The 24,066-nt window shown below is 40.8% G+C and overlaps 3 protein-coding genes and 1 long non-coding RNA gene across 5 annotated transcripts; 3 read left to right on the forward strand and 1 right to left on the reverse strand.

Annotated features, from left to right (window-relative positions):
- The first annotated feature begins 1,941 nt into the window (after positions 1-1,941).
- rbm25a (RNA binding motif protein 25a) lies at positions 1,942-11,901 on the forward strand. 2 transcript variants are annotated; one of them, XM_086274011.1, is made up of 18 exons: positions 1,942-2,132; positions 2,404-2,531; positions 2,956-3,005; positions 3,252-3,422; positions 3,833-3,890; positions 4,254-4,414; positions 4,671-4,865; positions 4,993-5,076; positions 8,171-8,433; positions 9,021-9,132; positions 9,258-9,347; positions 9,467-9,540; positions 9,639-9,789; positions 9,983-10,385; positions 10,492-10,796; positions 10,895-10,993; positions 11,096-11,143; positions 11,423-11,901. In XM_086274011.1, exons 2-18 carry the CDS (start codon positions 2,426-2,428, stop codon positions 11,513-11,515), a joined length of 2,463 nt encoding a protein of 820 aa, XP_086130137.1. In that variant the 5' UTR covers positions 1,942-2,132; positions 2,404-2,425; the 3' UTR covers positions 11,516-11,901. The 2 variants fall into 2 exon arrangements, with proteins under 2 accessions (XP_086130137.1, XP_086130138.1); XM_086274012.1 differs by having other exon boundaries at positions 4,996-5,076.
- A 3,082-nt stretch (positions 11,902-14,983) lies between these two features.
- LOC147306844 (uncharacterized) lies at positions 14,984-16,856 on the forward strand. Its single transcript, XM_086274016.1, has one exon. It carries the CDS (start codon positions 15,201-15,203, stop codon positions 16,593-16,595), a length of 1,395 nt encoding a protein of 464 aa, XP_086130142.1. The 5' UTR covers positions 14,984-15,200; the 3' UTR covers positions 16,596-16,856.
- Positions 16,857-16,864: 8 nt separating this feature from the next.
- Positions 16,865-20,619, reverse strand: LOC147306845 (uncharacterized). Its single transcript, XR_015126329.1, has 3 exons — positions 20,378-20,619; positions 18,934-19,049; positions 16,865-17,925 (listed from the first exon to the last, which is right to left on the reverse strand). It is a non-coding gene; the product is annotated as an uncharacterized LOC147306845 (long non-coding RNA).
- Positions 20,620-20,701: 82 nt separating this feature from the next.
- Positions 20,702-22,891, forward strand: LOC147306846 (uncharacterized). Its single transcript, XM_086274013.1, has one exon. It carries the CDS (start codon positions 20,842-20,844, stop codon positions 22,309-22,311), a length of 1,470 nt encoding a protein of 489 aa, XP_086130139.1. The 5' UTR covers positions 20,702-20,841; the 3' UTR covers positions 22,312-22,891.
- The last annotated feature ends 1,175 nt before the right edge of the window (positions 22,892-24,066 follow it).

The following is a 24,066-nucleotide window of genomic DNA, read 5'->3' on the forward strand; positions in this document are numbered from 1 at the left end:
CAAACAAATTAAAAGGAACTTTCACGTGATCGAAATGAACACTTGGGTGGCACCGAAACATGTTTGTTTTCTCTCAGCAAATAGTCTACGGTCACGATTTTGCTCTTGAAAGAAAATAAAGGAAACGAAAGGGAAAGTACGATTGTAACATCACATGAAGACATGCTATTTCATGTCAGTCATGCCACTGAGATACTCATCTTATCATCTTCCTAGTTCTGGTAAGGCTGACCGTAAGCGACTGGTTCTTGTAAAACAGGGTCCTGTAGTTACAAATTTACGAAAGTAAGACTTTAGCGCCACCAAGCGTCTAAAAGTAGAGATACAAAAGTTATATTGTTCTTTTTTTAGCCCTCAGTAAGGCTTGCCAGGAAAAACCTTGGATTGGATTGGATTTCATCCTGATGTTCTGGGTCCTATTTGGACAATTATTGGAGACTAGGGACAAACCCAAGCTGGGACTTGAAAATTCTTTGTACTTTGAGTACTGTGCAAAAGTCTAATTTCTTCATATTTTACTAGGAAAATGAGAAGTAAGTACAGCAATGACTGTATCATTAGTTACAGACCATTAGGAACAAATTTTAGGTGGGCCCTTGCCGATTTATTTTCATGGGCAGGCTTTTTTCTACTTCTGTGTCTTCTGTACAGGAACCTGTTGTTTTCAGCAGCACTTGTGAGTTCCTGTACTCTTCATCTGTTGCACTTGTTGTGCTTGTATACAAAACTAAAGCTCAGAAACTCAGACAGGGCATCCTAAAAGCACACATTCATGATGTGTCCACTTAAAAAAGAAATAAATGCTTGTACAATTCTAATGTGCTTACGTGTTTGTGGGGTTGTATGACCACCTTTATTCTTAAACACAGGCTGAACATTCTCAGGTAAGATTTCTTGTAATTTCTTTAGGTAGCCTTCAGGAATAGTTCTCCAGGTTTCTTGAAAGACATTCAAAGTTCTTCTTTAGATGTCGGCTACTTTTGTTCTGTTCTCTGTCAAAATGATCCCACACGGCTTCCACTTCCATTCCACTGAGATATTTTCTGATGAGGCTTCAGTGAACAGCAGCTGGATCAACTGAAGGGCTTGATGCGTCTCTCAGGTCCTGTATCTGGTCTTTGCTGGAATTATTTATCTGTTTCTTAAGGACATGATATTCAGATACTGTTCATTTGCTTTAGATAGATTTTCTGCAAAACATGCAGAGATATGCCAAGTTTTCAGCTAATATATATATCTTTTTGTAAATCATTGCTGTTTAAGTTTGTCAAACTGTGTTATCTTTGGGATTTTTTTCTTTCTTTTTTCTTTCTTTTATTTTTTATTAAAAATTACAATAAAATCTGCCTCCTTAGATGCAAAATACAGAGGAATGTAGGATGGCTCAAGGCTTTTGCACTGTATATAACTAGACACATAGTGTATAGTAATTTGCAACAAATTATAAATGTTATTCTGATTGTATCAGTCTTAATTTTCATTAACTAACAATGTAATCCACATTTCTCATAGAAAACATTTACAAAGTGCGTAGCTGTGGCTACAATGTAGCTTGCCATCACCAGTGTGTGAACAGGTGGATGACTGAATGTAGTGTAAAGCGCTTTGGGGTCCTTGGGGACTAAGTAAAGTGCTATACAAATACAGGCCATTTACCATTTACTACACAAATAAATATGTATATTTAATTTGTTCTATAAGCTAATGTCTCTAATTCTATGATCAACCCCTTTTTATATTTTAGAATCCTTTGTCATATTTTTCCCTCTCTATTTTTTTCCACATTGAAAGCAAAGTTCAGATAACTGTTCTGTTTTTTTTATTTTTTATTTATTTAGCACATTTGTAAAGTCCCGTTATTTTTTATTTAGGACACGCGGGTGTGTTTCCTGCCTGCCAGACTAAAAACAGGGCAACAAAGAAAACGTGTGACGATGTTTTCCCATGATTCATTTCGGAAAAGAATCGGTCCCAGTTATTTGTATCCGTAGAGGTTCTCGTTGCTCACCGATGAAAATTACAACGCTAATCATTAGCGTTGGGCTTTTCTGTCAGTTGACTTTAACTGGGCTTTATTTGGACAATTAACTCCGTAATTAGGCTCCAGTTTTATTTTACTCTTGGTGTACCGGGTAGGTAAATCCGTGCTTGACCGCTGCAGCTAATATTTAGCAGCAAGGCCACAGAGTAGCGTTAGCCAGTCTCAGCTAATTTAGCTAGTTAATGTAGCTGCTTTTACGTGGGTGAGCAGATATCCTACCTGCTCAGTTGGTCATACTAACGATCATTTTGTCTATCCTTGTGAAAAATACTACTGTCATGATCTTAACAAAAGCCCGAGGACATAAAGAAATGTTCCTCTGATGTTTTGCTAATTTGCTAAATATCTTTTCTCCTCTGTAGGTAGGTTTCTGGAGTCTTCAGGATGTCGTATCCTCCTCCGATAAACCGCCAGCAGATTGGTATCCCACAGTTACCACCTAGGATCCCCCCTCCACAGTATGCAGGCTTTGCTCCTGCAGTCCCACCAGGTATTGAAAAGTTTTTTTAAACTTGCTCTGTAGCCTTTTTAAGGAACACACTGTGAAGTGGCAGCTCTGTGACATTCAAGGAAAAGCAGCAGGGTGATCTAAATCTACAACCACATAATGTGGGTGAAGCATCAGTTGACGGTAGAATTTCTTTGAAAATGAGTGCACATAGATAACTGTTGAGAAGTAAGATACCTAAAGGCCCAATAAACTGACATAACTTAATACCCCAGAGAGAGAGAGAGAGATTGAGGAATGTTACAGGAAAATTACCTTAACATTTAATATTCAGAAAATTAAATGTTAAAATTGCAGATCACTTTTTTTGTTATTGGCTTTGGGAATTTTACATGCAGTTATGTATATTATCTGTTATAATATACATAACACCTGACTGAGTGCTGTATTTTGTTTCTGTTTTCAGGGACTCCTATGATACCGGTTCATATGGGTGTAGTGACCCCCACACCCACAGTGAGTTCGAAGCAGGAGCATTCTGAATAACCTACCTACTATTAAAAACATACTTGCACATATTAACAATGATGCCTGGTGGAATTCTTTTTTTATTATTATTAATATTATTATTATATTATATTGTTAAAGAATAAAACCCCTATGCTCGCCATCGGTTGCTTGTTGTATTTGCATTTTTTTTGGTTTGCTTTGGTGTTACTCTGAATAAGAGTGACATTTGCATACATCAAATTTATTTTGCAGGTGCTCGTTCCAGCCACAGTTGCTGTAGCACAGAAGCCGATGACTCCGAAGAAAGAGCCTGGCACGATCAGAGCCAAGGATACGGAGGATGGTGGCGGCCCCACCACCACTGTATTTGTGGGCAACATTTCTGAAAAGGCATCTGACATGTTGGTCAGGCAGCTTCTGGCTGTAAGTTTACTGTTACTCAACTGGAATAATCCGGTTAATGTACGTTAGTGATCTTTTCATGTGAAACAATTATCAATTTGGAATAAAATCTGTCTGCAGCTAGACAAATCTTTATTTTTTTTATGAGAGCACTTTAAATATTTAGAGGTTGCAGTCATAATAATATTTAAAAGATGACAGTGGTTCAGGAGTTGCAGGTGACAGACATTTATTCTTGTTTTAGTCAAATGCAAATCTCCAACGTATAATAAAAGTAAAAAGGAGTGAGGTTTTCATCATATTTGATCACAAGTATTGTTATAGGGATACAACAATAGTGTTTTATATGTGATCATTTACTTGTTAATTATTGTAATTATCTGGACTACTAAACACAAAAAATCCTTGTTTTCTGTTCTCTTTGAATATAGAAATGTGGTATTGTTCTAAGCTGGAAAAGGGTCCAGGGTGCCTCTGGGAAACTTCAAGGTAACAGCACAAAAACAAAAGCACATTTTAAACCTTTTTTGGTGTTTGTGCATGGGATGGTGCACAGGGATGACACTCCTAGAATTTTAAATCCTGTTAAACATACTTACCCTCTTATTTATCATGCTTAAAGACCTATTTTCACATGTTAATTTTATGTATGTGGTTTTTGGTCATTTCTCTGGTATAGTCAGTCAATCAGTGATTTGGAGAATTAGGACATTTGAAATTGAATGTCAGATTCTTGTTTTTCCCCATATGTTTACTCCATTTTTTCTAACAAAAAAAAGTTATCAAATATCTTCGTGGGCTGAATTTGAAAACCTTGTGAACTAACTTTGTTTTCGTCTTAACTCCTGCAAGCTTTTGGTTTCTGTGAGTATAAGGAGCCTGAATCCACACTGCGAGCCCTCAGACTCCTGCATGAGTTGCTCTTGGGTGATAAGAAGCTGTTGGTGAAGGTCGATGCCAAGACTAAGGCTCAGCTAGATGAGTGGAAGGCCAAGAAGAGGAGTGCAAATGGGGTATGCTGCTCATCTGTCTTTTATTTTGACTCTTCCTTTTCTTTTGGAAGCTACATTTAGAGGTCACCACAGTGGCTCATCTGCCTCCATCTCATCGTATTCCTAGCGTCCTCCTCTTTCACACCAACCCACTCCATTTCCTCTTTTATTAAATCCACAAACCTCTTCTGAGGTCTTCCTCTTTTATTCCTTCCAACTTAGCAAGCTGGCAGCCTTACCTCTCTTGTCTCCAAATCTTTCTCGATCTAATCAATAGGGAGTCGGTGGCAGCGGGAAAAACGGGGATGAAGACGAAGAGGAGGTTCTTGATGAAGAAACCCTGCGTAGAGACCAGGCTGTGAAGGGGGCAATAGATGTCCTCATCCGAGAGTATGCAAGTGAGCTTAATGCTCCCTCACAGGATCCTGACAGTCAGCCTCGCATCAAGAAGCGGAAAGAGAAGAAAGAGGAGGTAGTCTTTGCATGATGCACACGGGGAGGAGAAGGGGCTGGAGCATGGCTCTGGCTGTTGTAGTATTAAATTTTTTTTTTGGAGTGCTTAGTGTGTTTGTTTCCTTTCTCTCTTCACTTTGTGTAAGGAGGATATCAATGCCATGGAGATGGAGGATGACAAGAGAGACTTGATTTCCAGAGAGATCAGTAAATTCCGGGACACACACAAGGTAATGTATCAGACTGCTCTTGTTACTGTGTAATTTAGGTTTTGAAGAAGAAATCCTCCACATTTGTTAGTAGAAATTCCTCTAACGCAAAATGGATCTGCAGTTTAAGACTATTCTGTTTCTGTCAAACAAAGTCTTTTGGTAGTCAGTAAGTTCTTAGAGTAGCTAGTGGAATTCAAAGGGTACAGAACGTAGTTGATGTTGATTTATGATCCATTAATACTTCAGCCACCGATTGATTACTTTATAGTACATGTCAGTATTTCCAAACTGGCCACGAGTTGTCACTGTTCACAGTACTGATTGAGACTAAAATATTTCGCTCTTCACAAGCTAAATTCATCACACAGAGTGCATGGACACAATGTGAAATTCCAACCAAAGCTAATCTATTGATTAAACCCCACCAATATGGTAGAGTTCATTTGGTGACTAGAGCAAGATGAATCTCAGAATCTCAGCTTTGGGAAAAAGTTGCGAGGATAGGATGTAAGTATGATCTTTTATTTCTTCTCTACTCATTTTGGGCGCTCCCTTCTGGAGGGTTTGCAGAGGGGCAGCTGGCTCTCAGTCGACTTGCACTAAGGTTGTCAAAAAAAGTGATGCTGGACAAATTCCTAGCAGGTTGTGATTACAGTGAATCATGTTTAAGAAGGTCGGGCAGCTCAGTGAACCTCTGCATGTCCTCATATGATAAATAGCGTGTTTAAAAAACACACAGAGCCTGAAAGAGCCTAACCACTGCAGCAGTTTGAACTGCAGCCTGTAGTATTACTGAAGCAGGGAGCGCCCCTTCACAGCACTCTGCGGTCTGAAGACTTGCAAGGTAAGTAATTGCTTTGCTGTTTCTGTTTTGGTTTTTTTTGTTTGTTTGTTTTTTTTGTTTGTTTGTTAACCCTTAGAAATTTACACCACAATGAGACAATGCATAAATAAAGTATGCAAACATAAATAAGGAGGAATAAGCTGCAGGGATATTTTAGTATGAATACCATTCAACTGTTTTCTTTGTCGCTTTTTAAAACAAGGTTCTCTTATCAGTATTTTTAAAAGAAGTTATAGGGCTACTAACGAAACCCAAAACGTTGTGACTTTGTACTGGAACTGAGGACAATTGATGTTATATACTAAAAAAAACTTCCATCAACAAAGGGGAACAAGCCTCACACCACATCAAACACACAGTATGTTAGGAACCTGCTCATGGCAATGTTTTAAAATTGTTTTCCAATTAGTATGTTTCAAACTCACTACTAACTAGTTTAATACAGGAGGTAAGTTGTAGGTAGGTTAGGGAAAAACTGTTTCAAAACAAATAATGTGTATCTGTCAAAGCCCTCCCTTCGGAGCGAAGGTAGAAATGCTAAAATGGTGTGCAGACTTTAGCAGACTTGAGTTAAATTACAGTTTTGTAGTTTCCTCCTCTGTGGTCCTTTTTTTTTTTTTCTTTTTTTTTAGTTAATAGCTGTCAGACCCACATTTAACATGTGGTAGTTTATGTTGTTAACCAGTCCAGATCCACAAAGCTACCAGCTGGTATATATATTTTTTTTAAATCAGCCACAGGTCTGTTTGAACTGTGGGTCTGACTCTGAAGGGTTTATTTTTTTTCCTTTTTTATTTTTTATTTTTAAATTGGGTTGGTGAGACCAGACAGACACCACAACCTGGCGGTAAGACTGCTTCACTAATTTCTTTGTGGCAAAATGAAATGCAGTATCTGATTTGCATTGACTTTAAAAACAAACAGATGTGGATGCTATTTATGTGGATGAGTTGTAATAAGATGAAACTGCTTCGCAGGAATCGTTTGGACTTCTTTTTTTTTTCCTGATTATATTGACTTTGCTCTTGACCTGCTTTTCCTTCTACATGTAGCCTGTAGGATGTGTAGGGGCAGAGAAGTGCTGAAACCCTAGTTCATCATCTGTAAGTTTTGCACCAGTAGCTCCAGAACAGACTGTGGAACATGATTTAAATGTTATCTAGTGAGAATGTAGAAAAATGGGTCAAACTTTGTTTACTGAGATTGTCAATGGACGGCTGTGAGAACCAGTGAGCTGTGATTGCCTTTACAGATAAATAAAATGGTGTTCAAATTATTATTTAGTAGTTTGGCTTCATACTGAAGTCCCACACTGCTCTAGGGGATCACTTGCACTGCAGTCAGGCATTGCTTTCCTCCTTCTCAAATGACCATGTAGAAAACACGTGGGGGCCGATTATGTAATTTACTTAGTTACGCCATTTGCCGTGTTAAGCTTAGGCTTGTTTTAATCCACTTGGCACCTATAGGTACAACCAGTGCATTATATAGTGGAGATCTCAAGTTTATAGTTAGATCTTCATGACCTTAAGTTAAAAAAGGTTCAAAGCTGGCTTCAGTTTGTTGTTTTTGTTTTTTTTTTACTTACCACAAGCCATATGAAACCCCCATTTCCAGTAAAATCCTATGCATATGCATTTCAGGCCAAATCTGTCCCTTATCCGCAGTCACGAGTACACTTTGAATTGGAAAACATTCAGATGTTGGTTTGACCAGTACTTATTTGCCTTTTGATATCGGATAATAATCCCAGATCACCATAGAGCCCATCGTAACAGCAGAGGTTGAGTTGGCCTGTTATTTATTCTGTACAAATCTGATAAAGAAGGGAGGTCAAATACTGGAGCCAGAACAAGAAATTATCTCTTTGCACAGGAAAAGAAGACTGTAAGTGTTTACAATAACACTGGAAATGTTTCTTTGGTGAAACCCCTCATATGAGCTGTGACATCCCCAGTTTGTTAGGTATTTCAAGAATATACTGTCATTTATGGTTTTATATAAGTGTGTCCTGAAATTGAGCAGTATATACATTAAACCTGCTCAAGCTGCAGACCACTCTTCCTGGAGGAAACCACTTCCTGACTTGGAGCAGCCAACCTCCCCCCAAACAATGAGTCATGGTAGAACGTGAGCATTTCTGAAACCGGCAGTGTAAACCATTTTTTGCCGATAACTTGTTTATTTAATTTAGTATGATGATCTTTTTTTCACCTTTTGCATCTTCTAATGCAGTTTCATTTTCTTTTCCCATGTGGGCTCCTGCAGAAATTGGAGGAGGAAAAAGGCAAAAAAGAAAAGGAACGCCTGGAGCTGGAGAGAGAAAGGAGGGAGAGAGACAAAGAGCGGGAGCGGGAGAGGGAGCGCCGCGATCGCGAGAAAGAGAAGGAAAGGGAGAGAGAGAGGGACAAGGAGCGGGAAAGAGACCGGGACCGCGACCGTGAGCGAGAGAGGGATCGTGAACGCGAGAGGACGAAGGAGCGGGAGAGGGAGAGGAGTCGAGATGTCAGTGAAGCTCGCAGCAGATCGAGGTCAGTTCTAATGCAAGATGGTTTGTTCTGGCTCACACACAAACGGTTGTGACTCATCTAAAGGGCCGTCTCTTAATTCTAACGGTTTGGACTTTGAGAAATCAAAAGGTCGTTGGCTCCAGCTGTTTCTAACAACAGACCTCAAGATCCACTCATAAGTTTCTCCACATTGTGTTATGACTTATCAATGCATGTGGCATAATACTGGTAACATAATTCATTATCTGTGATTTAAAGATATGCTAGATATGAATTCTTGTTCCCCACTTTAGGGCTTTGCAAGTTGTTTTTTTTTTTTTTTTTTTTTTTAACGCTACAATGAAAGACTCATTTGGTAGCTGTAAATGAAACCAATGAGGATTTGTTGGAGGCTGTTAAGGAACTTTTTATTTTTGGGGAGTGTTGTGTTCAGTTGATCATTTGTAGAAACTATCCATATCACAAAATAACTAATGAAAACACCGTAGTGAAATGTATTCAGCAGTTGGCACTGGCTATGGGCAAATACCCTTGAAATGATTGCGTTTCAACTTCATTTGATATAAAGATGAACTTCACAGATCAGTAACCCATTATTATTTTAACAGAGAGAGGTCTAGAGACGATAAAAAACGAGACCGCGAAGAAGATGAGGAGGACATGTATGAGCGGCGGAGACTTGAGAGGAGGCTTAGAGATAAGGAAGCAGCTTATCAAGAAGTATGTTTATCATCTCTCCCATTTTGATTTGATGAAATGTTCATTTAAATAACTGCACATAAGCAAATTACTGTTAATGTTTGACAGATTACTGATTGGAATTTCTTTTCTGTGCCTTCTTAAAGCGCCTGAAAAATTGGGAGGTCAGAGAGAGGAAGAAGGCCCGTGACTATAGCAAAGATGCTGAGCGAGAAGAAGAGAGGCGTCGTGAAATGGTATACAAGAATGCATGCCACGCTGCATAATACGAGTTTTAGACTATTTATTATTTCAGATATGTGGAAACAGAAGGCTTGATTTACTGTTTACTGTTTCATTTTGTGCATAAAATCAGATGAAAGAAGCCAAAAGGCTCAAAGAGTTCCTTGAAGACTATGATGATGACAGGGATGACCCGAAATATTACAGGTGATTATGTTAATTTGCATTTTAAAATGTTTTAATGCTTTTAATGCCTTTTGTCATTACTTTACGTTAATGCTAATTTTTTTTTTTTTTTTTTTTAGGGGCAGCGCATTGCAGAAGCGTCTTCGTGACAGAGAAAAGGAGATCGAGTTGGATGAACGTGACCGGAAGAGGGAGAAGGAGGAGCTGGAGGAAATTAGACAAAGACTTCTCGCTGAGGGTCACCCTGATCCTGATGCTGAATTACAGAGAGTAAATCCACCTGGAACTTTCCCTAACCTCTGACAAAGACATTTGATAGACTCAGAGATCTTTAGTTTGTTTTGCAGAATTACAGCTTTTTTGCTTGTTCTGTAATGATGTTTGTGCATTTAATATTAATATGCCAGTCCACCAGTCAACAACAATATCCTGAGGTTGCTTAATGTGTTACATATTTGTGTAGATGGAGGAGGAAGCAGAGCGCAGACGACAGCCACCTCTGAAACTTGAACCGGAGGAGGATGTGAACCAGGAGAAAACTCACAAGGAGCGGGAGAAGAGGGGGTCCGGAAGGCCTGTGGAGCCGGAGCCTCAAGTTCCCCCGCAGCATTCAGATGACGATGTGGAAGAGGCAGATGAAGATGATTACCGCGATGGCGAGGACTCACAAGAAGCCAAGCCGCAACTCAAACCCGCCATGCGACCAATCACCACTGCTCCTTCTGTGTCTTCTGCCAGTGGAAACGTTACTCCAAACACCCCCGGAAATGAGTCTCTTTGTGGCATCATAATTCCAGGCGAGAACACTCCAGAGGTCCAACCTCCAGAGGAACACCGGCCCAAGATTGGCCTCAGCCTCAAGCTGGGTGAGTACAGCAACGAAGCAAAACACACATACAGATCTGTTGTTTAATGGCACTGCTTTTTCCCAGAGTAAATAGTATTTCCTGATGATTTTTTTTTCTCCTACAGGTGCCACCAACAGTCCGAGTCAGCTCAGCGCAGGAAAGCGAAAGAAATTAGCAACTGTGGACAGTGTTTTCAACAAGTTTGACGAAGAGGAGGCAGATGAGCAGCCTCGCAAAAGGAAACTGGTTCCACTGGACTATGGTGATGATGAAAAGAGTCTGGGGCTCGATGGAGCAGAAATTTCAGGGGCCAAAGGCAGCATTAACACAGAGGAGAAACGGAAACACATAAAAAGCCTTATAGAGAAGATCCCCACTGCCAGGCCAGAGCTCTTCTCCTATCCTTTGGACTGGGCAATGGTTGATTCGGTAAAAGGCTTGGCATATTTTGAAATTGCACTTATTTTCATAGCTTGATATTTTAGTTATTAGTTATGTTATGTTTTGTTTTGATTTGCTTTCCATAGACTCTGATGGATCGCCGCATTAGACCGTGGATTAATAAGAAGATTATAGAGTACATTGGAGAGGAGGAAGCTACATTGGTTGATTTTGTCTGCTCCAAGGTCAGTTATTATCCTTTGAAGTTTATCTGTATCTTTAAGCTTGTGGTGTTGAATTGTTGGGCTTGTTGCTCACTCTAGTTAATATTTTTCTTTTCTGATCAGGTAATGGCACATAGCACTCCTCAGGGTATTCTTGATGATGTTGCTATGGTAAGTTGAACTTTGCCTGGATCCTAAGTCTTTAAACATCTTACATATGTAATCCATCTTTTGGGACTGAAACCCAGTTGAATGGTCCTTGAATGGTCTGTACCACACATTGTCGATTAAGTGGATGACTAACCAAAAAAAGGAAAAACTGTCAGTTTAAAACCAGACTGGTCTGTCTTAAAATGGTTGGTGACAGTCACATTGTATACATGTGCTGACTCATTGAATACATTCAGCTTTGTAATATATAGTATGTTTAACTGAACTTTTTGTCTTTAGGTTCTTGATGAAGAAGCAGAAGTCTTCATAGTAAAAATGTGGAGGTTACTGATATATGAAACAGAAGCAAAGAAGATTGGACTGGTCAAATAAGTAAACGCGACTCTGACTGACTTCCTGAGCTTTCAGTTCTACTGTCTGCAGTTTTCTGGTCCAGCAGACTGTGAACATGCCCACACGGCGCTCCATTCCATCGGCAAAGAGCTGCTGCCTTGTGTGTGAGAGAGTGTGTGAGAGAGTGTGCGTGAGAAAGTCAAAATTGTGAACTGAAAGGGTTTGGAAACTAATGTGCTGCATGGAAAAAAAAACTTTGGTTGTAATTCTTTTATTTGTTAATGCCGTTCAGGAGGAATTTCATCCATCTGTTCTACAATGTGTTGGACACATTCTGCTTTAATTTGGTGGTGTTGTTTGGAGGCACTACTCCATTGTGTGAACTAATAAACATGCTTTTTTTAAAAAAACAAAACAAAACAAAAAAACTGTGTTTTTTTTGATTGTGTTGTTAATAATTATTAGCTGTTTTTGAATTATGACATTATTTTCAAACACCAAAAACTTAATTGGGGTCACTTCCATATACAGATGTGATTACTGCAGTAAATGTATGTACCTGGTTTACGCCTTCTGACCCCTATTCTTCTCAATCACCTCTCTCAAAGGAAACATCTATAGTGCTCTTTGTTGGCATGAAGCCATACTTATATTTTCTGGTCACCACCTTTTTTACTTTATTTCGATGCAAATAGGTTATCTTTTATTATCATCTTATTATCTAGACAAAGCATATGCTAGGATGCCTGGAGAGGAACTGTAATATTGCATGTGGAAGACTGGAGTGGCGACGAAGTACCTGATGGTGGTGTAGGACATGTATGAGAAAGGGTGAGTGGGGTGCCACAGGGTTCAGCACTGAGACCTGTCCTTTTTGCAATAGTGATAGGCAGGTGGAAAAATAAGGTCAAGCAGCAGTGTCTGTGGACTATGATGTTCGCAGATTATGTTCCCTATTCTCCCTACTCTGTAGTGTAAAGTAGGAAGCAGGTGGAAGCGAGTTTTGAAGAGAAGAGCAATGATAGAAGTAAGGGACTGTCAGTTAGTTGGACATGTACAGAGAAGGGATAGTAGGTATACTGTAAAAACGATGATGAATATGGAGTAGCCTAGCAGGAGAAGAGCAAGACCACAGAGGAGTCGAGGATGCAGTGAAGAAAGACATGCAGATGGGGTGATGTGATAGAGGAGGATGCTAGGCAGAGGGTAATATGAAGTGAGACCATTAGAGCCAGTAGACCGAAGAAGATTCAAGAACCTTTATTTGTCACATGCATAGTTATAGGAGTACAACACGCAGTGAAATCTGTCTTGACACGCTCCTCGACTGCAAAAAGAGAACATTATATACATCCATCCATCCATCTTCATCCGCTTTATTCGAGGCCGGGTCGCGGGGGCAGCAGCCTAAGCAAAGAGGCCCAGACCTCCCTCTCCCCAGCCACCTCCTCCAGCTTGTCCGGGGGAACACCAAGGCGTTCCCAGGCCAGCCGAGAGATATAATCTCTCCAGCGTGTCCTGGGTCTGCCCCGGGGCCTCCTCCCGGTGGGACATGCCTGGAACACCTCACCCAGGAGGCGCCCAGGGGGCATCCTTGTCAGATGCCCGAACCACCTCAGCTGGCTCCTTTCGATGTGGAGCAGCAACTGCTCTACTCTGAGCCCCTCCCGGATGGCCGAACTTCTCACCCTATCTCTAAGGGAGAGGCCAGCCACCCTTCGGAGGAAGTTCATTTCTGCCGCTTGTATCCGCGATCTCATTCTTTCGGTCACTACCCACAGCTCGTGGCCATAGGTGAGGGTAGGGACGTAGATCGACCGGTAAATTGAGAGCTTCGCTTTTACACTCAGCTCCCTCTTCACCACGACGGACCGGTGCAGCGTCCGCATTACTGCAGCTGCAGCCCCAATCCGTCTGTCGATCTCTGGCTCCCTTCTCCCATCACTCGCGAACAAGACCCCGAGATACTTGAACTCCTCCACTTGGGGCAGGAACTCATCCCCGACCCGGAGTGGGCACTCCACCCTTTTCCGGCTGAGAACCATGGCCTCAGATTTGGAGGTGCTGATCCTCATTCCCGCTGCTTCACACTCGGCTGTGAACCGTTCCAGTGCGAGCTGGAGGCCCTCACCCGATGAAGCCAACAGAACCACATCATCCGCAAAAATCAGAGATGAGATTCTGAGGCTACCAAAGCGAAAGCCCTCCGCCACTTGGCTGCGCCTAGAAATCCTGTCCATAAAAATTATGAACAGAACCGGAGACAAAGGGCATCCCTGGCGGAGCCCATCACCCACCGGGAACGAGTCCGACTTATTGCCGGTGTTGTGCCAAAGTAGTTACCCCCGTCAAAAATTGTTTCCCCATTCACGGGAGCGCGCAAAGTAGGAGGAGCCACTTGCCCAGCTCCGTTCTGTACGCTACTTGTCACTGATCTGCAGTCGACGCGATAAAGAGTAAAAGCTGGAAAACAGCAGACTTGATGAATTTAATATTAGTTTCGTGACATTGTAATGTGCCGTGTGGAAGACAGTTTACCTTAAACTGTACACTGAAATAACCTGCTGGGAATACTTTGTCTAGAAAAAGACTTTGATACTATAATACTGTAAAACCAGATGCGATCATGGAAACACGTCGCTCTCCAGTGAATTTACACTCGGTTTACACTTTGTAGCGAAGCTATCACGAATGAGTTTATTTGCAAAATCAATCTCAGTATAACCAATAAGTACAGTAACTTTGGAGACCATGTCTTATTCACAGCAAAAGTTATGGAGGGATACAGATTTTATCAGGCTGTGTGGCATCGGCTGCCTAAATGTGTGCCCCCCCCTATCTGTAATCCATATTACGGGGGTAACTACTTTGGCACAACACCGGCACCAAAAGTGAAGGGCTGACAGTTGTGTTTATATACGAACCGTAAGCGCTAATGTTGGTTAGCATCAGCTAAAGCGAGGAAGTTTGACACTTGCAGAGGCAGTGAACGCAGAGAGAGCTTAAAAACGCATTGTGGGGTTTTTTAGTCTTTGCTTCGTTGCTTCGGGATTATTTTTTTTTGCATTAAGACGTTGCACACAAAATTACAGATATAACGGTGACTTAGCTGCTCGTTGGATAAACCCATGGACCTTAGAAAAGATCAACACTACTCGGATGTAAGCACCCGTGTATAACACAATAGGCAAAATTACGCTTGCTAACCTTTCCACATCACAGGTTTCACATTAAATAAACATTTTTTCAAATACTCACCATGATCTGAGACCGTTTAAATATTTTGTTACTCTGAAAATATGGCAGTATGAAGCTAAACCTTTAGCTTGACGGCTAAAGCAGTGCTAAGATTTACACGGAAACGATCAGCGGACATCGTCAAAGTACTATTGGTCTACATTCTTCTTCTATGGTAGCAGCCTGGGCAGAGTAACAGCCAACTTTAAACTGCGCCATCTGTTGGCACAAATTACATTAGAAAACATTATTACGACAACACGTTTTTTGGGGAAAATAACAGAGATTGAAACTTTATTGATAATTTGTCCAAATTGAAAAATGCCCTCCTCCAAAAATATCATGTGACAACCTCATTGCCTTACAGAATTATGACGTCACACACATATAGAATCTTACCACCATTCTGATCCTTTGATCCTTTGATCCAAAAACCTATAAATAGCGGTGAAGAGCAACGACTTTTAGTCCGTTTCTCGCAGCCTTGATGTGTGCAGCATTGAACCGTTCGCCAGAAAAGCCTTTTGAAATATTTGGATCCTTTGCAATTCTAACTGTATCCAGACCCAAGATGTCTCAAACAAATCCAAAGGGACAAGAAGTTGACCCCTACACTCTTCCCTGGGATGAGCCACTAGACTCTTCCCTTTCCTCTCTTCCTTGGTGTGACCAAGTGGAACTAGAGGAAAAGCGTTTGGAAGAAATGGAGGATGAAGCGCTCAGAAACACCGAGAAGATTAAGTTCTTGATGGAGGAAAATGAGCAAAAGAGCGCTGAACTAAAAAAGTTGTCATACCAGCTTCAAGAAAAGGAAGCTATTATTGAGGCGAAACAACAAGATCTCCATGACATGGACAAAAAGAACCAGGAGCTCCAAGGAAAGCTTGATGAAGCCCTGCAACAAAATAAAAAACTTGTCCAAGAGAAGAAACAAGATGGCACGAAGAAGAGAGGGCTGCACAGCAATCTCCAAGAAATGGAGCTAATGTACAGTGTATACAAAAAAAAGCTTGATCGCACACTGCTAGAAAATGAAAAGCTTCTCCAAGAGAAAAGGCAACAGGAGTTAAAAGAGAAAGAAATGCATTCCAAGCTTCAGAGCATCAAGCAACACAATGAAAGCTTGCAAGGAAAGCTTGATGAAGCTCTTCGACAAAATAGAAAACTCCTCCAAGAGAAGAAAGAAGATGGCATGAAGAAGAGAGGGCTGCACAGCAACCTCCGAGACATGGAGCTAATATACAATGTTGAGAAAAAAAGGCTTGATCGCACAGAGCAAGCAAATGAGAAGCTCCTCCAAGAGAAAAGGGAACAAGGAATCAAACAAAAAGAAATGGATTCCAATCTTCAGAGCATCAAGCAACAAAATGAAAGCTTGCAAGGAAAGCTTGATGAAGCTCTGCGACAGAATAAAGGAATCCTTCAAGAGAAAGAGCAGCTGGACAGAAAGCAGGGAGACATGGAGTGCCAACTCCAGCTCATGGAGGGAAACAACAGGATGCTGCAGGTAAAGTTCAATGAGACACTGCACAAATATCAAGACCTGCTTCAAGAAAGAGAACAGCTGGTCAGTAAGCAGAGAGAAGAAAAACTTCTTCTCCAGGAGTTTGAGAAACAGGAGGCAACATCTAAAGTGCTGAAAGAAAAGTTGGAAGAAAAACAAGCTGAAATAGAAGAAGTGGAGAAAAAATGCAACAAGCTGCAGAAGCAAAACACCGAAACAATCGAGGAGCTGAAAATCCTCATCCTCGAGAAAAAGGTGCTCGTGGAAAAGCAGCTGAAGAAACAGAAAAAACGCTTCTGCTTCTTCTGGAGGAAGAACACTCCTTCTTTCACTACTGCCAATGTCACCTCTTCTTCCCCCACCTCTGCTCCAGCTTAATCCCCCCCCCCTTAACTACTAACACCTCTCCCATCTCCCTCCCCTCTTTTCACAGTCACCCCCCAACCAGTCCCGACAGTTGACTGCCCCCTCTAGAGCCTGGTTCTGTCATAGGTTTCTTCCTTTAATTTTAAAGGGAGTTTTTCCTATCCACTGTCGCCTAGTGCTTGCTCAGAGGGGATTGTTGGGGTTTTCTCTCCTCACATCCCACCCACCCCCACCTTTTCTTTTTTCTTAATAATTGAACAATAAAAACAATTGGCTGCTAATTAAATGTGTCAAATCAATGTCTTTATTCAAGAATACAAGAAATGGGTAATAGCTGCATGTGTGTTTGTGTGTGTGCATAATATGCATACTTTACGTGTTGGATCCAAATCCCACAAGGAATTAAATAAAACAAGAAGACAAACAAAAACAAATATTTCTCTCCCTTCCCAGGTCAGGAATCAGGATGAGGAAGAAATGAGGTCAGATCAGTGCAGGTTTTTGCACTACTGACATAAAGTTTCTGCTGATTAAAAAAAGTATGTCGATATTTCTGAAATACATTTGCAAACAAATAACTTTGACAACTTGTGTTTTTTCATAAAAGAAAAATCAGAGAGCAGAGCTGGTAAAACAGCTTAGCTCCGCAGGTTACAGGAGATCAGATGCCAAATACTTTTCATGACAGTCTTCGTTATTGCATAAATCTCCCCTTTTATCATTGATCAGTAAATCACTGCATATACATTCATCTAACCGTTATAATTTCATGAGTAAAGATTCTCAGATGACTGAATGGCGGTTTTAGTAAATGTTGAACTTTATTGTGATTTCTATTTTTAGAATCAATTGCACACATTTTGATTTAGTTTTGCAAGCTGGTGATTTCACACAGATCCACTGCCCAAACGTGCCTTTGAGTTTTTCATCATTTAACAAGAATAGGCTCAGGCAATCATTGTGTAATTAGGCTTTGGGAAGGTCTGGGGACAGGTATGATGGTGGTGGTTTTAAAGCACTGTGGCACAACAGCTTGACTCAGGGAGATGTTAAAGATGCCCGCTAGGACATCAGTCAGCTGGTCAGCACGGGCTCCGAGCACGCGTCCAGGTATATTGTCTGGTCCAGCAGCTTTGTGTGGGTTGACTTTAGTGAGAGTCCTTCTCACACTGGCCGTGGACAGGGACAGCACTTGGTTGTCTGGCAAGCGGGTGGCCCTCTATAGTCCATCTTGCGTCCCACTTAAGCAAGTGCGTGTTCACACTGCCCCTGGATGTCCTGGCCTCTGAGGTTAAGGTGTACGGCTCCTGGTTGTCAACTGACCAATTTATCATGGCAAAGTCTGTGGTGGACAAAAGATAAGAGGCTGATTATAAAAATGATCCATGCACGCCTTATGACCTACAGCATGTACAGTTAACACAGCTAAATGGCTGTGAAATTGTAAAATTACTTTTGAAATAAAGCTATTCAAAGTCAATTAACTGTGACTATAATAATAGCAATGTTAGCCAGCAAACAAAACGTTAGCACTAATTAAAATAAGCTGCTAGGTGATGTTACTGTTTCAAGTTCTCTCATTGTTTGACATGTAGGGCAGATATTTTGGTGACACTGAGATCAGCCAGACACTAAACAGCAGTGTAATATCAACGCTAGATTAGATGTTTTCTAATCCGATAAAATGACATTATTCCTGTTTATAGAAGATGTTTGTCGTCTGTTTGTTTGACTGACAGGAACAGGAAATAGTGGTTGGAAATTACTGTTGGTGTTACATGAGGGTAAAGAAGGGCTTTAAGCACCTGGGTAAAAACTGGACCCATGATGAAACACTACAACAAGTACAACATATTCTTCAGTTTTAATATGTGACCATACTGTGCAGACTGCTGATGAGTTACACGGTTACATTTCATTAATCATTGTTAAACTAAAGTGGTAAGCAGTTACTTTATACTTTATCCTTTCACTTAAAACTTCCAGGAAAAACACTACCTTGGCTACTTTTGTGCTTACATTTGATCTATGCTGGGTCACTACTTTTGCACTATAATGCTGCTGCTGACACCTTGGTTCACACTGACAATTAGAAAAAAGCTGATATGAAAAGAAGGATGGAAAATGCCTGGAATTTAGTTACACTTGCAAATACTGCTGCCTCCAAACTGCAAGCATCAATAAAATGTTACAGTATTGTTTTCTAGATCTGTGCATATATCCTTATTGGTAGTTTTCTCGAAATAGAAGCTCTTCATTAAAAAAAAAAAAACAAACTCTGATAACATTGCTGAAGCTAGCGCCCACCCCTACTGCGCGTACTGCAAATATAAAACTGATATATACTTACATCATGAAGCAGTTGATGTTTGGTTTCCGACAAATACAGTAAAGAGGTGCGTTCTCCCCCTCCATACCAGTGTTCTCAGGCACTGGTACATGGTCAGTGTCAGACACTTCACTGTCCTACAACATACCACATAGGACCACATTAGAAATGACATGTATGTAGACATGCTAATTATACCTGGCTAAATGGATGCAGTAACAAAATGTTACTTAACTACTCTAGTTATTAGTTTCCAGATGTGTGCAGTTGCTCCAGTCTTACTGACAGTATACTGTTTCAAACACCAGTGCCAACATTTTATTTTTTAAATCTTAGTATGATTCTGCACCAAGACTTGTGGCCTGTTGCTCGGTAACTTATTGTCTGACTACATTAACTACAGTTCATAAACATCATTCATTTTCTCCTACTTATTTTATTCAGGTTGTATTCCAGCTGTCATAGGGCAAAAGTACACCCTGGACAGGTCGCCAGTCTGTTGGAGGGTTATTAGAGAGACTCAGACAACCACTCACACCAACAGCCAACTAACCTAACCCCGCGCATGTCTTTGGAGTTCAACACCAGTCTGGCCGAATCACAGATAAGCAGGGTGTCTGTGCTGCAGAGCACAGCTGTGTCAGAGACTCTCGACATCAATGTAGCGTTAAGGATGCGGAGCGATGGGTGCACTAACGTAATGAAATTATGAGAGTGATCGTCATTGTCTCTATGTTGTTGCGCTCTTATTCGTATTACTGAAACCATATATCTATTCTAGCTCACCCTAAAACTGTGGAGAAAATTGATCTGTTAATAAACGTGGTCAATTATTTGGGAATGTTCTGGCAAGAATGTCGCATTCCCACGTGTGGGACTAATAAAGGTTATCTTATCTTATCTTATCTTCTTCCGGTGGGGAAACTAATCATAATACATAATAATTATAATAATAATAACAATAATAAATATAATCACCGGTAAAGTCAGTTAGCGAACACTACTGGCATGTAATGCCAATGACGACCATTTCACAAACTGTCGAAAATGCTCAAAATGTTGTCGGCACCAAAAGTGAAGGGCTGACAGTTGTGTTTATATACGAACCGTAAGCGCTAATGTTGGTTAGCATCAGCTAAAGCGAGGAAGTTTGACACTTGCAGAGACAGTGAACGCAGAGAGAGCTTAAAAACGCATTGTGGGGTTTTTTTTGTTTAGTCTTTGCCTCGTTGCGTTGATTTGGGATTTGATTTTTTTTTTTTTTTTTTTTGCATTAAGACGTTGCACACAAAATTACAGATATAACGGTGACTTAGCTGCTCGTTGGATAAACCCATGGACCTTAGAAAAGATCAAAATTACTCGGATGTAAGCACCCGTGTATAACACAATAGGCAAAATTACGCTTGCTAACCTTTCCACATCACAGGTTTCACATTAAATAAACATTTTTTCAAATACTCACCATGATCTGAGACCGTTTAAATATTTTGTTACTCTGCAAATATGGCAGTATGAAGCTAAACCTTTAGCTTGACGGCTAAAGCAATGCTAAGATTTACACGGAAACGATCAGCGGACATCGTCAAAGTACTATTGGTCTACATTCTTCTTCTATGGTAGCAGACTGGGCAGAGTAACAGCCAACTTTAAACTGCGCCATCTGTTGGCACATATTACAGTAGAAAACATTATTGCGACAACACGTTTTTTGGGGAAAATAACAGAGATTGAAACTTTATTGATAATTTGTCCAGGTTGAAAAATGCCCTCCTCCAAAAATATCACGTGACAACCTCATTGCCTTACAGAATTATGACGTCACACACGTAGAATCTTACCACCATTCTTTCCTTTGATCCGTTGACCCTTAAAACCTATAAATAGGGGTGAAGAGCAACGACTTTTAGTCCGTTTCTCGCAGCCTTGATGTGTGCAGCATTGAACCGTTCGCCAGAAAAGCCTTTTGAAATATTTGGATCCTTTGCAGTTGTAACTGTATCCAGACCCAAGATGTCTCAAACAAATCCAAAGGGACAAGAAGTTGACCCATACGCTCTTCCCTGGGATGAGCCACTAGACTCTTCCCTTTCCTCTCTTCCTTGGTGTGACCAAGTGGAACTAGAGGAAAAGCGTTTGGAAGAAATGGAGGATGAAGCGCTCAGAAACACCGAGAAGATTAAGTTCTTGATGGAGGAAAATGAGCGAAAGAGCGCTGAACTAAAAAAGTTGTCATACCAGCTTCAAGAAAAGGAAGCTATTATTGAGGAGAAACAACAAGATCTCCATGACATGGACAAAAAGAACCAGGAGCTCCAAGGAAAGCTTGATGAAGCCCTGCAACAAAATAAAAAACTTGTCCAAGAGAAGAAACAAGACGGCACGAAGAAGAGAGGGCTGCACAGCAATCTCCAAGAAATGGAGCTAATGTACAGTGTATACAAAAAAAAGCTTGATCGCACACTGCTAGAAAATGAAAAGCTTCTCCAAGAGAAAAGGCAACAGGAGTTAAAAGAGAAAGAAATGCATTCCAAGCTTCAGAGCATCAAGCAACACAATGAAAGCTTGCAAGGAAAGCTTGATGAAGCTCTTCGACAAAATAGAAAACTCCTCCAAGAGAAGAAAGAAGATGGCATGAAGAAGAGAGGGCTGCACAGCAACCTCCGAGACATGGAGCTAATATACAATGTTGAGAAAAAAAGGCTTGATCGCACAGAGCAAGCAAATGAGAAGCTCCTCCAAGAGAAAAGGGAACAAGGAATCAAACAAAAAGAAATGGATTCCAATCTTCAGAGCATCAAGCAACAAAATGAAAGCTTGCAAGGAAAGCTTGATGAAGCTCTGCGACAAAATAAAGAAATCCTTCAAGAGAAAGAGCAGCTGGACAGAAAGCAGGGAGACATGGAGTGCCAACTCCAGCTCATGGAGGGAAACAACAGGATGCTGCAGGTAAAGTTCAATGAGACACTGCACAAATATCAAGACCTGCTTCAAGAAAGAGAACAGCTGGTCAGTAAGCAGAGAGAAGAAAAACTTCTTCTCCAGGAGTTTGAGAAGAACAACCAAAACCTGCAAGAACTTTACAACAAAATGAAGTTCAAAGTATCTGAGCTGGAAGGAGAAAATGAAAATCTACAAAAACAGGAGGCAACATCTAAAGTGCTGACAGAAAGGTTGGAAGCTGAAAAAGAAGAAGTGGAGAAAAAATGCAACAAGCTGCAGAAGCAAAACACCGAAACAATCGAGGAGCTGAAAATCCTCATCCTCGAGAAAAAGGTGCTCGTGGAAAAGCAGCTGAAGAAACAGAAAAAACGCTTCTGCTTCTTCTGGAGGAAGAACACTCCTTCTTTCACTACTGCCAATGTCACCTCTTCTTCCCCCACCTCTATTCCAGCTTAATTCCCCCCCCCCCTTAACTACTAACACCTCTCCCATCTCCCTCCCCTCTCTTCACAGTCACCCCCCAACCAGTCCCGACAGTTGACTGCCCCCTCTAGAGCCTGGTTCTGTCATAGGTTTCTTCCTTTAATTTTAAAGGGAGTTTTTCCTATCCACTGTCGCCTAGTGCTTGCTCAGAGGGGATTGTTGGGGTTTTCTCTCCTCTCTCCCTTTACATCCCACCCACCCCCACCTTTTCTTTTTTCTTAATAATTGAACAATAAAAACAATTGGCTGCTAATTAAATGTGTCAAATCAATGTCTTTATTCAAGAATACAAGAAATGGGTAATAGCTGCATGTGTGTTTGTGTGTGTGCATAATATGCATACTTTACGTGTTGGATCCAAATCCCACAAGGAATTAAATAAAACAAGAAGACAAACAAAAACAAATATTTCTCTCCCTTCCCAGGTCAGGAATCAGGATGAGGAAGAAATGAGGTCAGATCAGTGCAGGTTTTTGCACTACTGACATAAAGTTTCTGCTGATTAAAAAAAGTATGTCGATATTTCTGAAATACATTTGCAAACAAATAACTTTGACAACTTGTGTTTTTTCATAAAAGAAAAATCAGAGAGCAGAGCTGATAAAACAGCTTAGCTCCGCAGGTTACAGGAGATCAGATGCCAAATACTTTTCATGACAGTCTTCGTTATTGCATAAATCTCCCCTTTTATCATTGATCAGTAAATCACTGCATATACATTCATCTAACCGTTATAATTTCATGAGTAAAGATTCTCAGATGACTGAATGGCGGTTTTAGTAAATGTTGAACTTTATTGTGATTTCTATTTTTAGAATCAATAGCACACATTTTGATTTAGTTTTGCAAGCTGGTGATTTCACACAGATCCACTGCCCAAACGTGCCTTTGAGTTTTTCATCATTTAACAAGAATAGGCTCAGGCAATCATTGTGTAATTAGGCTTTGGGAAGGTCTGGGGACAGGTATGATGGTGGTGGTTTTAAAGCACTGTGGCACAACAGCTTGACTCAGGGAGATGTTAAAGATGCCCGCTAGGACATCAGTCAGCTGGTCAGCACGGGCTCCGAGCACGCGTCCAGGTATATTGTCTGGTCCAGCAGCTTTGTGTGGGTTGACTTTAGTGAGAGTCCTTCTCACACTGGCCGTGGACAGGGACAGCACTTGGTTGTCTGGCAAGGGGGTGGCCCTCTATAGTCCATCTTGCGTCCCACTTAAACAAGTGCGTGTTCACACTGCCCCTGGATGTCCTGGCCTCTGAGGTTAAGGTGTACGGCTCCTGGTTGTCAACTGACCAATTTATCATGGCAAAGCCTGTGGTGGACAAAAGATAAGAGGCTGATTATAAAAATGATCCATGCACGCCTTATGACCTACAGCATGTACAGTTAACACAGCTAAATGGCTGTGAAATTGTAAAATTACTTTTGAAATAAAGCTATTCAAAGTCAATTAACTGTGACTATAATAATAGCAATGTTAGCCAGCAAACAAAACGTTAGCACTAATTAAAATAAGCTGCTAGGTGATGTTACTGTTTCAAGTTCTCTCATTGTTTGACATGTAGGGCAGATATTTTGGTGACACTGAGATCAGCCAGACACTAAACAGCAGTGTAATATCAACGCTAGATTAGATGTTTTCTAATCCGATAAAATGACATTATTCCTGTTTATAGAAGATGTTTGTCGTCTGTTTGTTTGACTGACAGGAACAGGAAATAGTGGT

Source organism: Aulonocara sp. 'chitande type north' Nkhata Bay, linkage group LG19, assembly GCF_057382095.1.
Source record: "Aulonocara sp. 'chitande type north' Nkhata Bay isolate Kocher_YH1m ecotype deep benthic linkage group LG19, A_spYH_male_GT1.1, whole genome shotgun sequence".
NCBI classification, from domain to species: Eukaryota; Metazoa; Chordata; class Actinopteri; order Cichliformes; family Cichlidae; genus Aulonocara; species Aulonocara sp. 'chitande type north' Nkhata Bay.

Coding starts and splice junctions, on each gene's coding strand:
- rbm25a (XM_086274011.1), top strand. CDS start 2,426: ATGTCGTATCCTCCTCCGATAAACCGCCAGCAGATTGGTATCCCACAG. Junction 3,006..3,251: donor TAGTGACCCCCACACCCACA/GTGAGTTCGAAG, acceptor TTTATTTTGCAG/GTGCTCGTTCCAGCCACAGT. Junction 10,797..10,894: donor ACTGGGCAATGGTTGATTCG/GTAAAAGGCTTG, acceptor TGCTTTCCATAG/ACTCTGATGGATCGCCGCAT.
- LOC147306844 (XM_086274016.1), top strand. CDS start 15,201: ATGTGTGCAGCATTGAACCGTTCGCCAGAAAAGCCTTTTGAAATATTT.
- LOC147306846 (XM_086274013.1), top strand. CDS start 20,842: ATGTGTGCAGCATTGAACCGTTCGCCAGAAAAGCCTTTTGAAATATTT.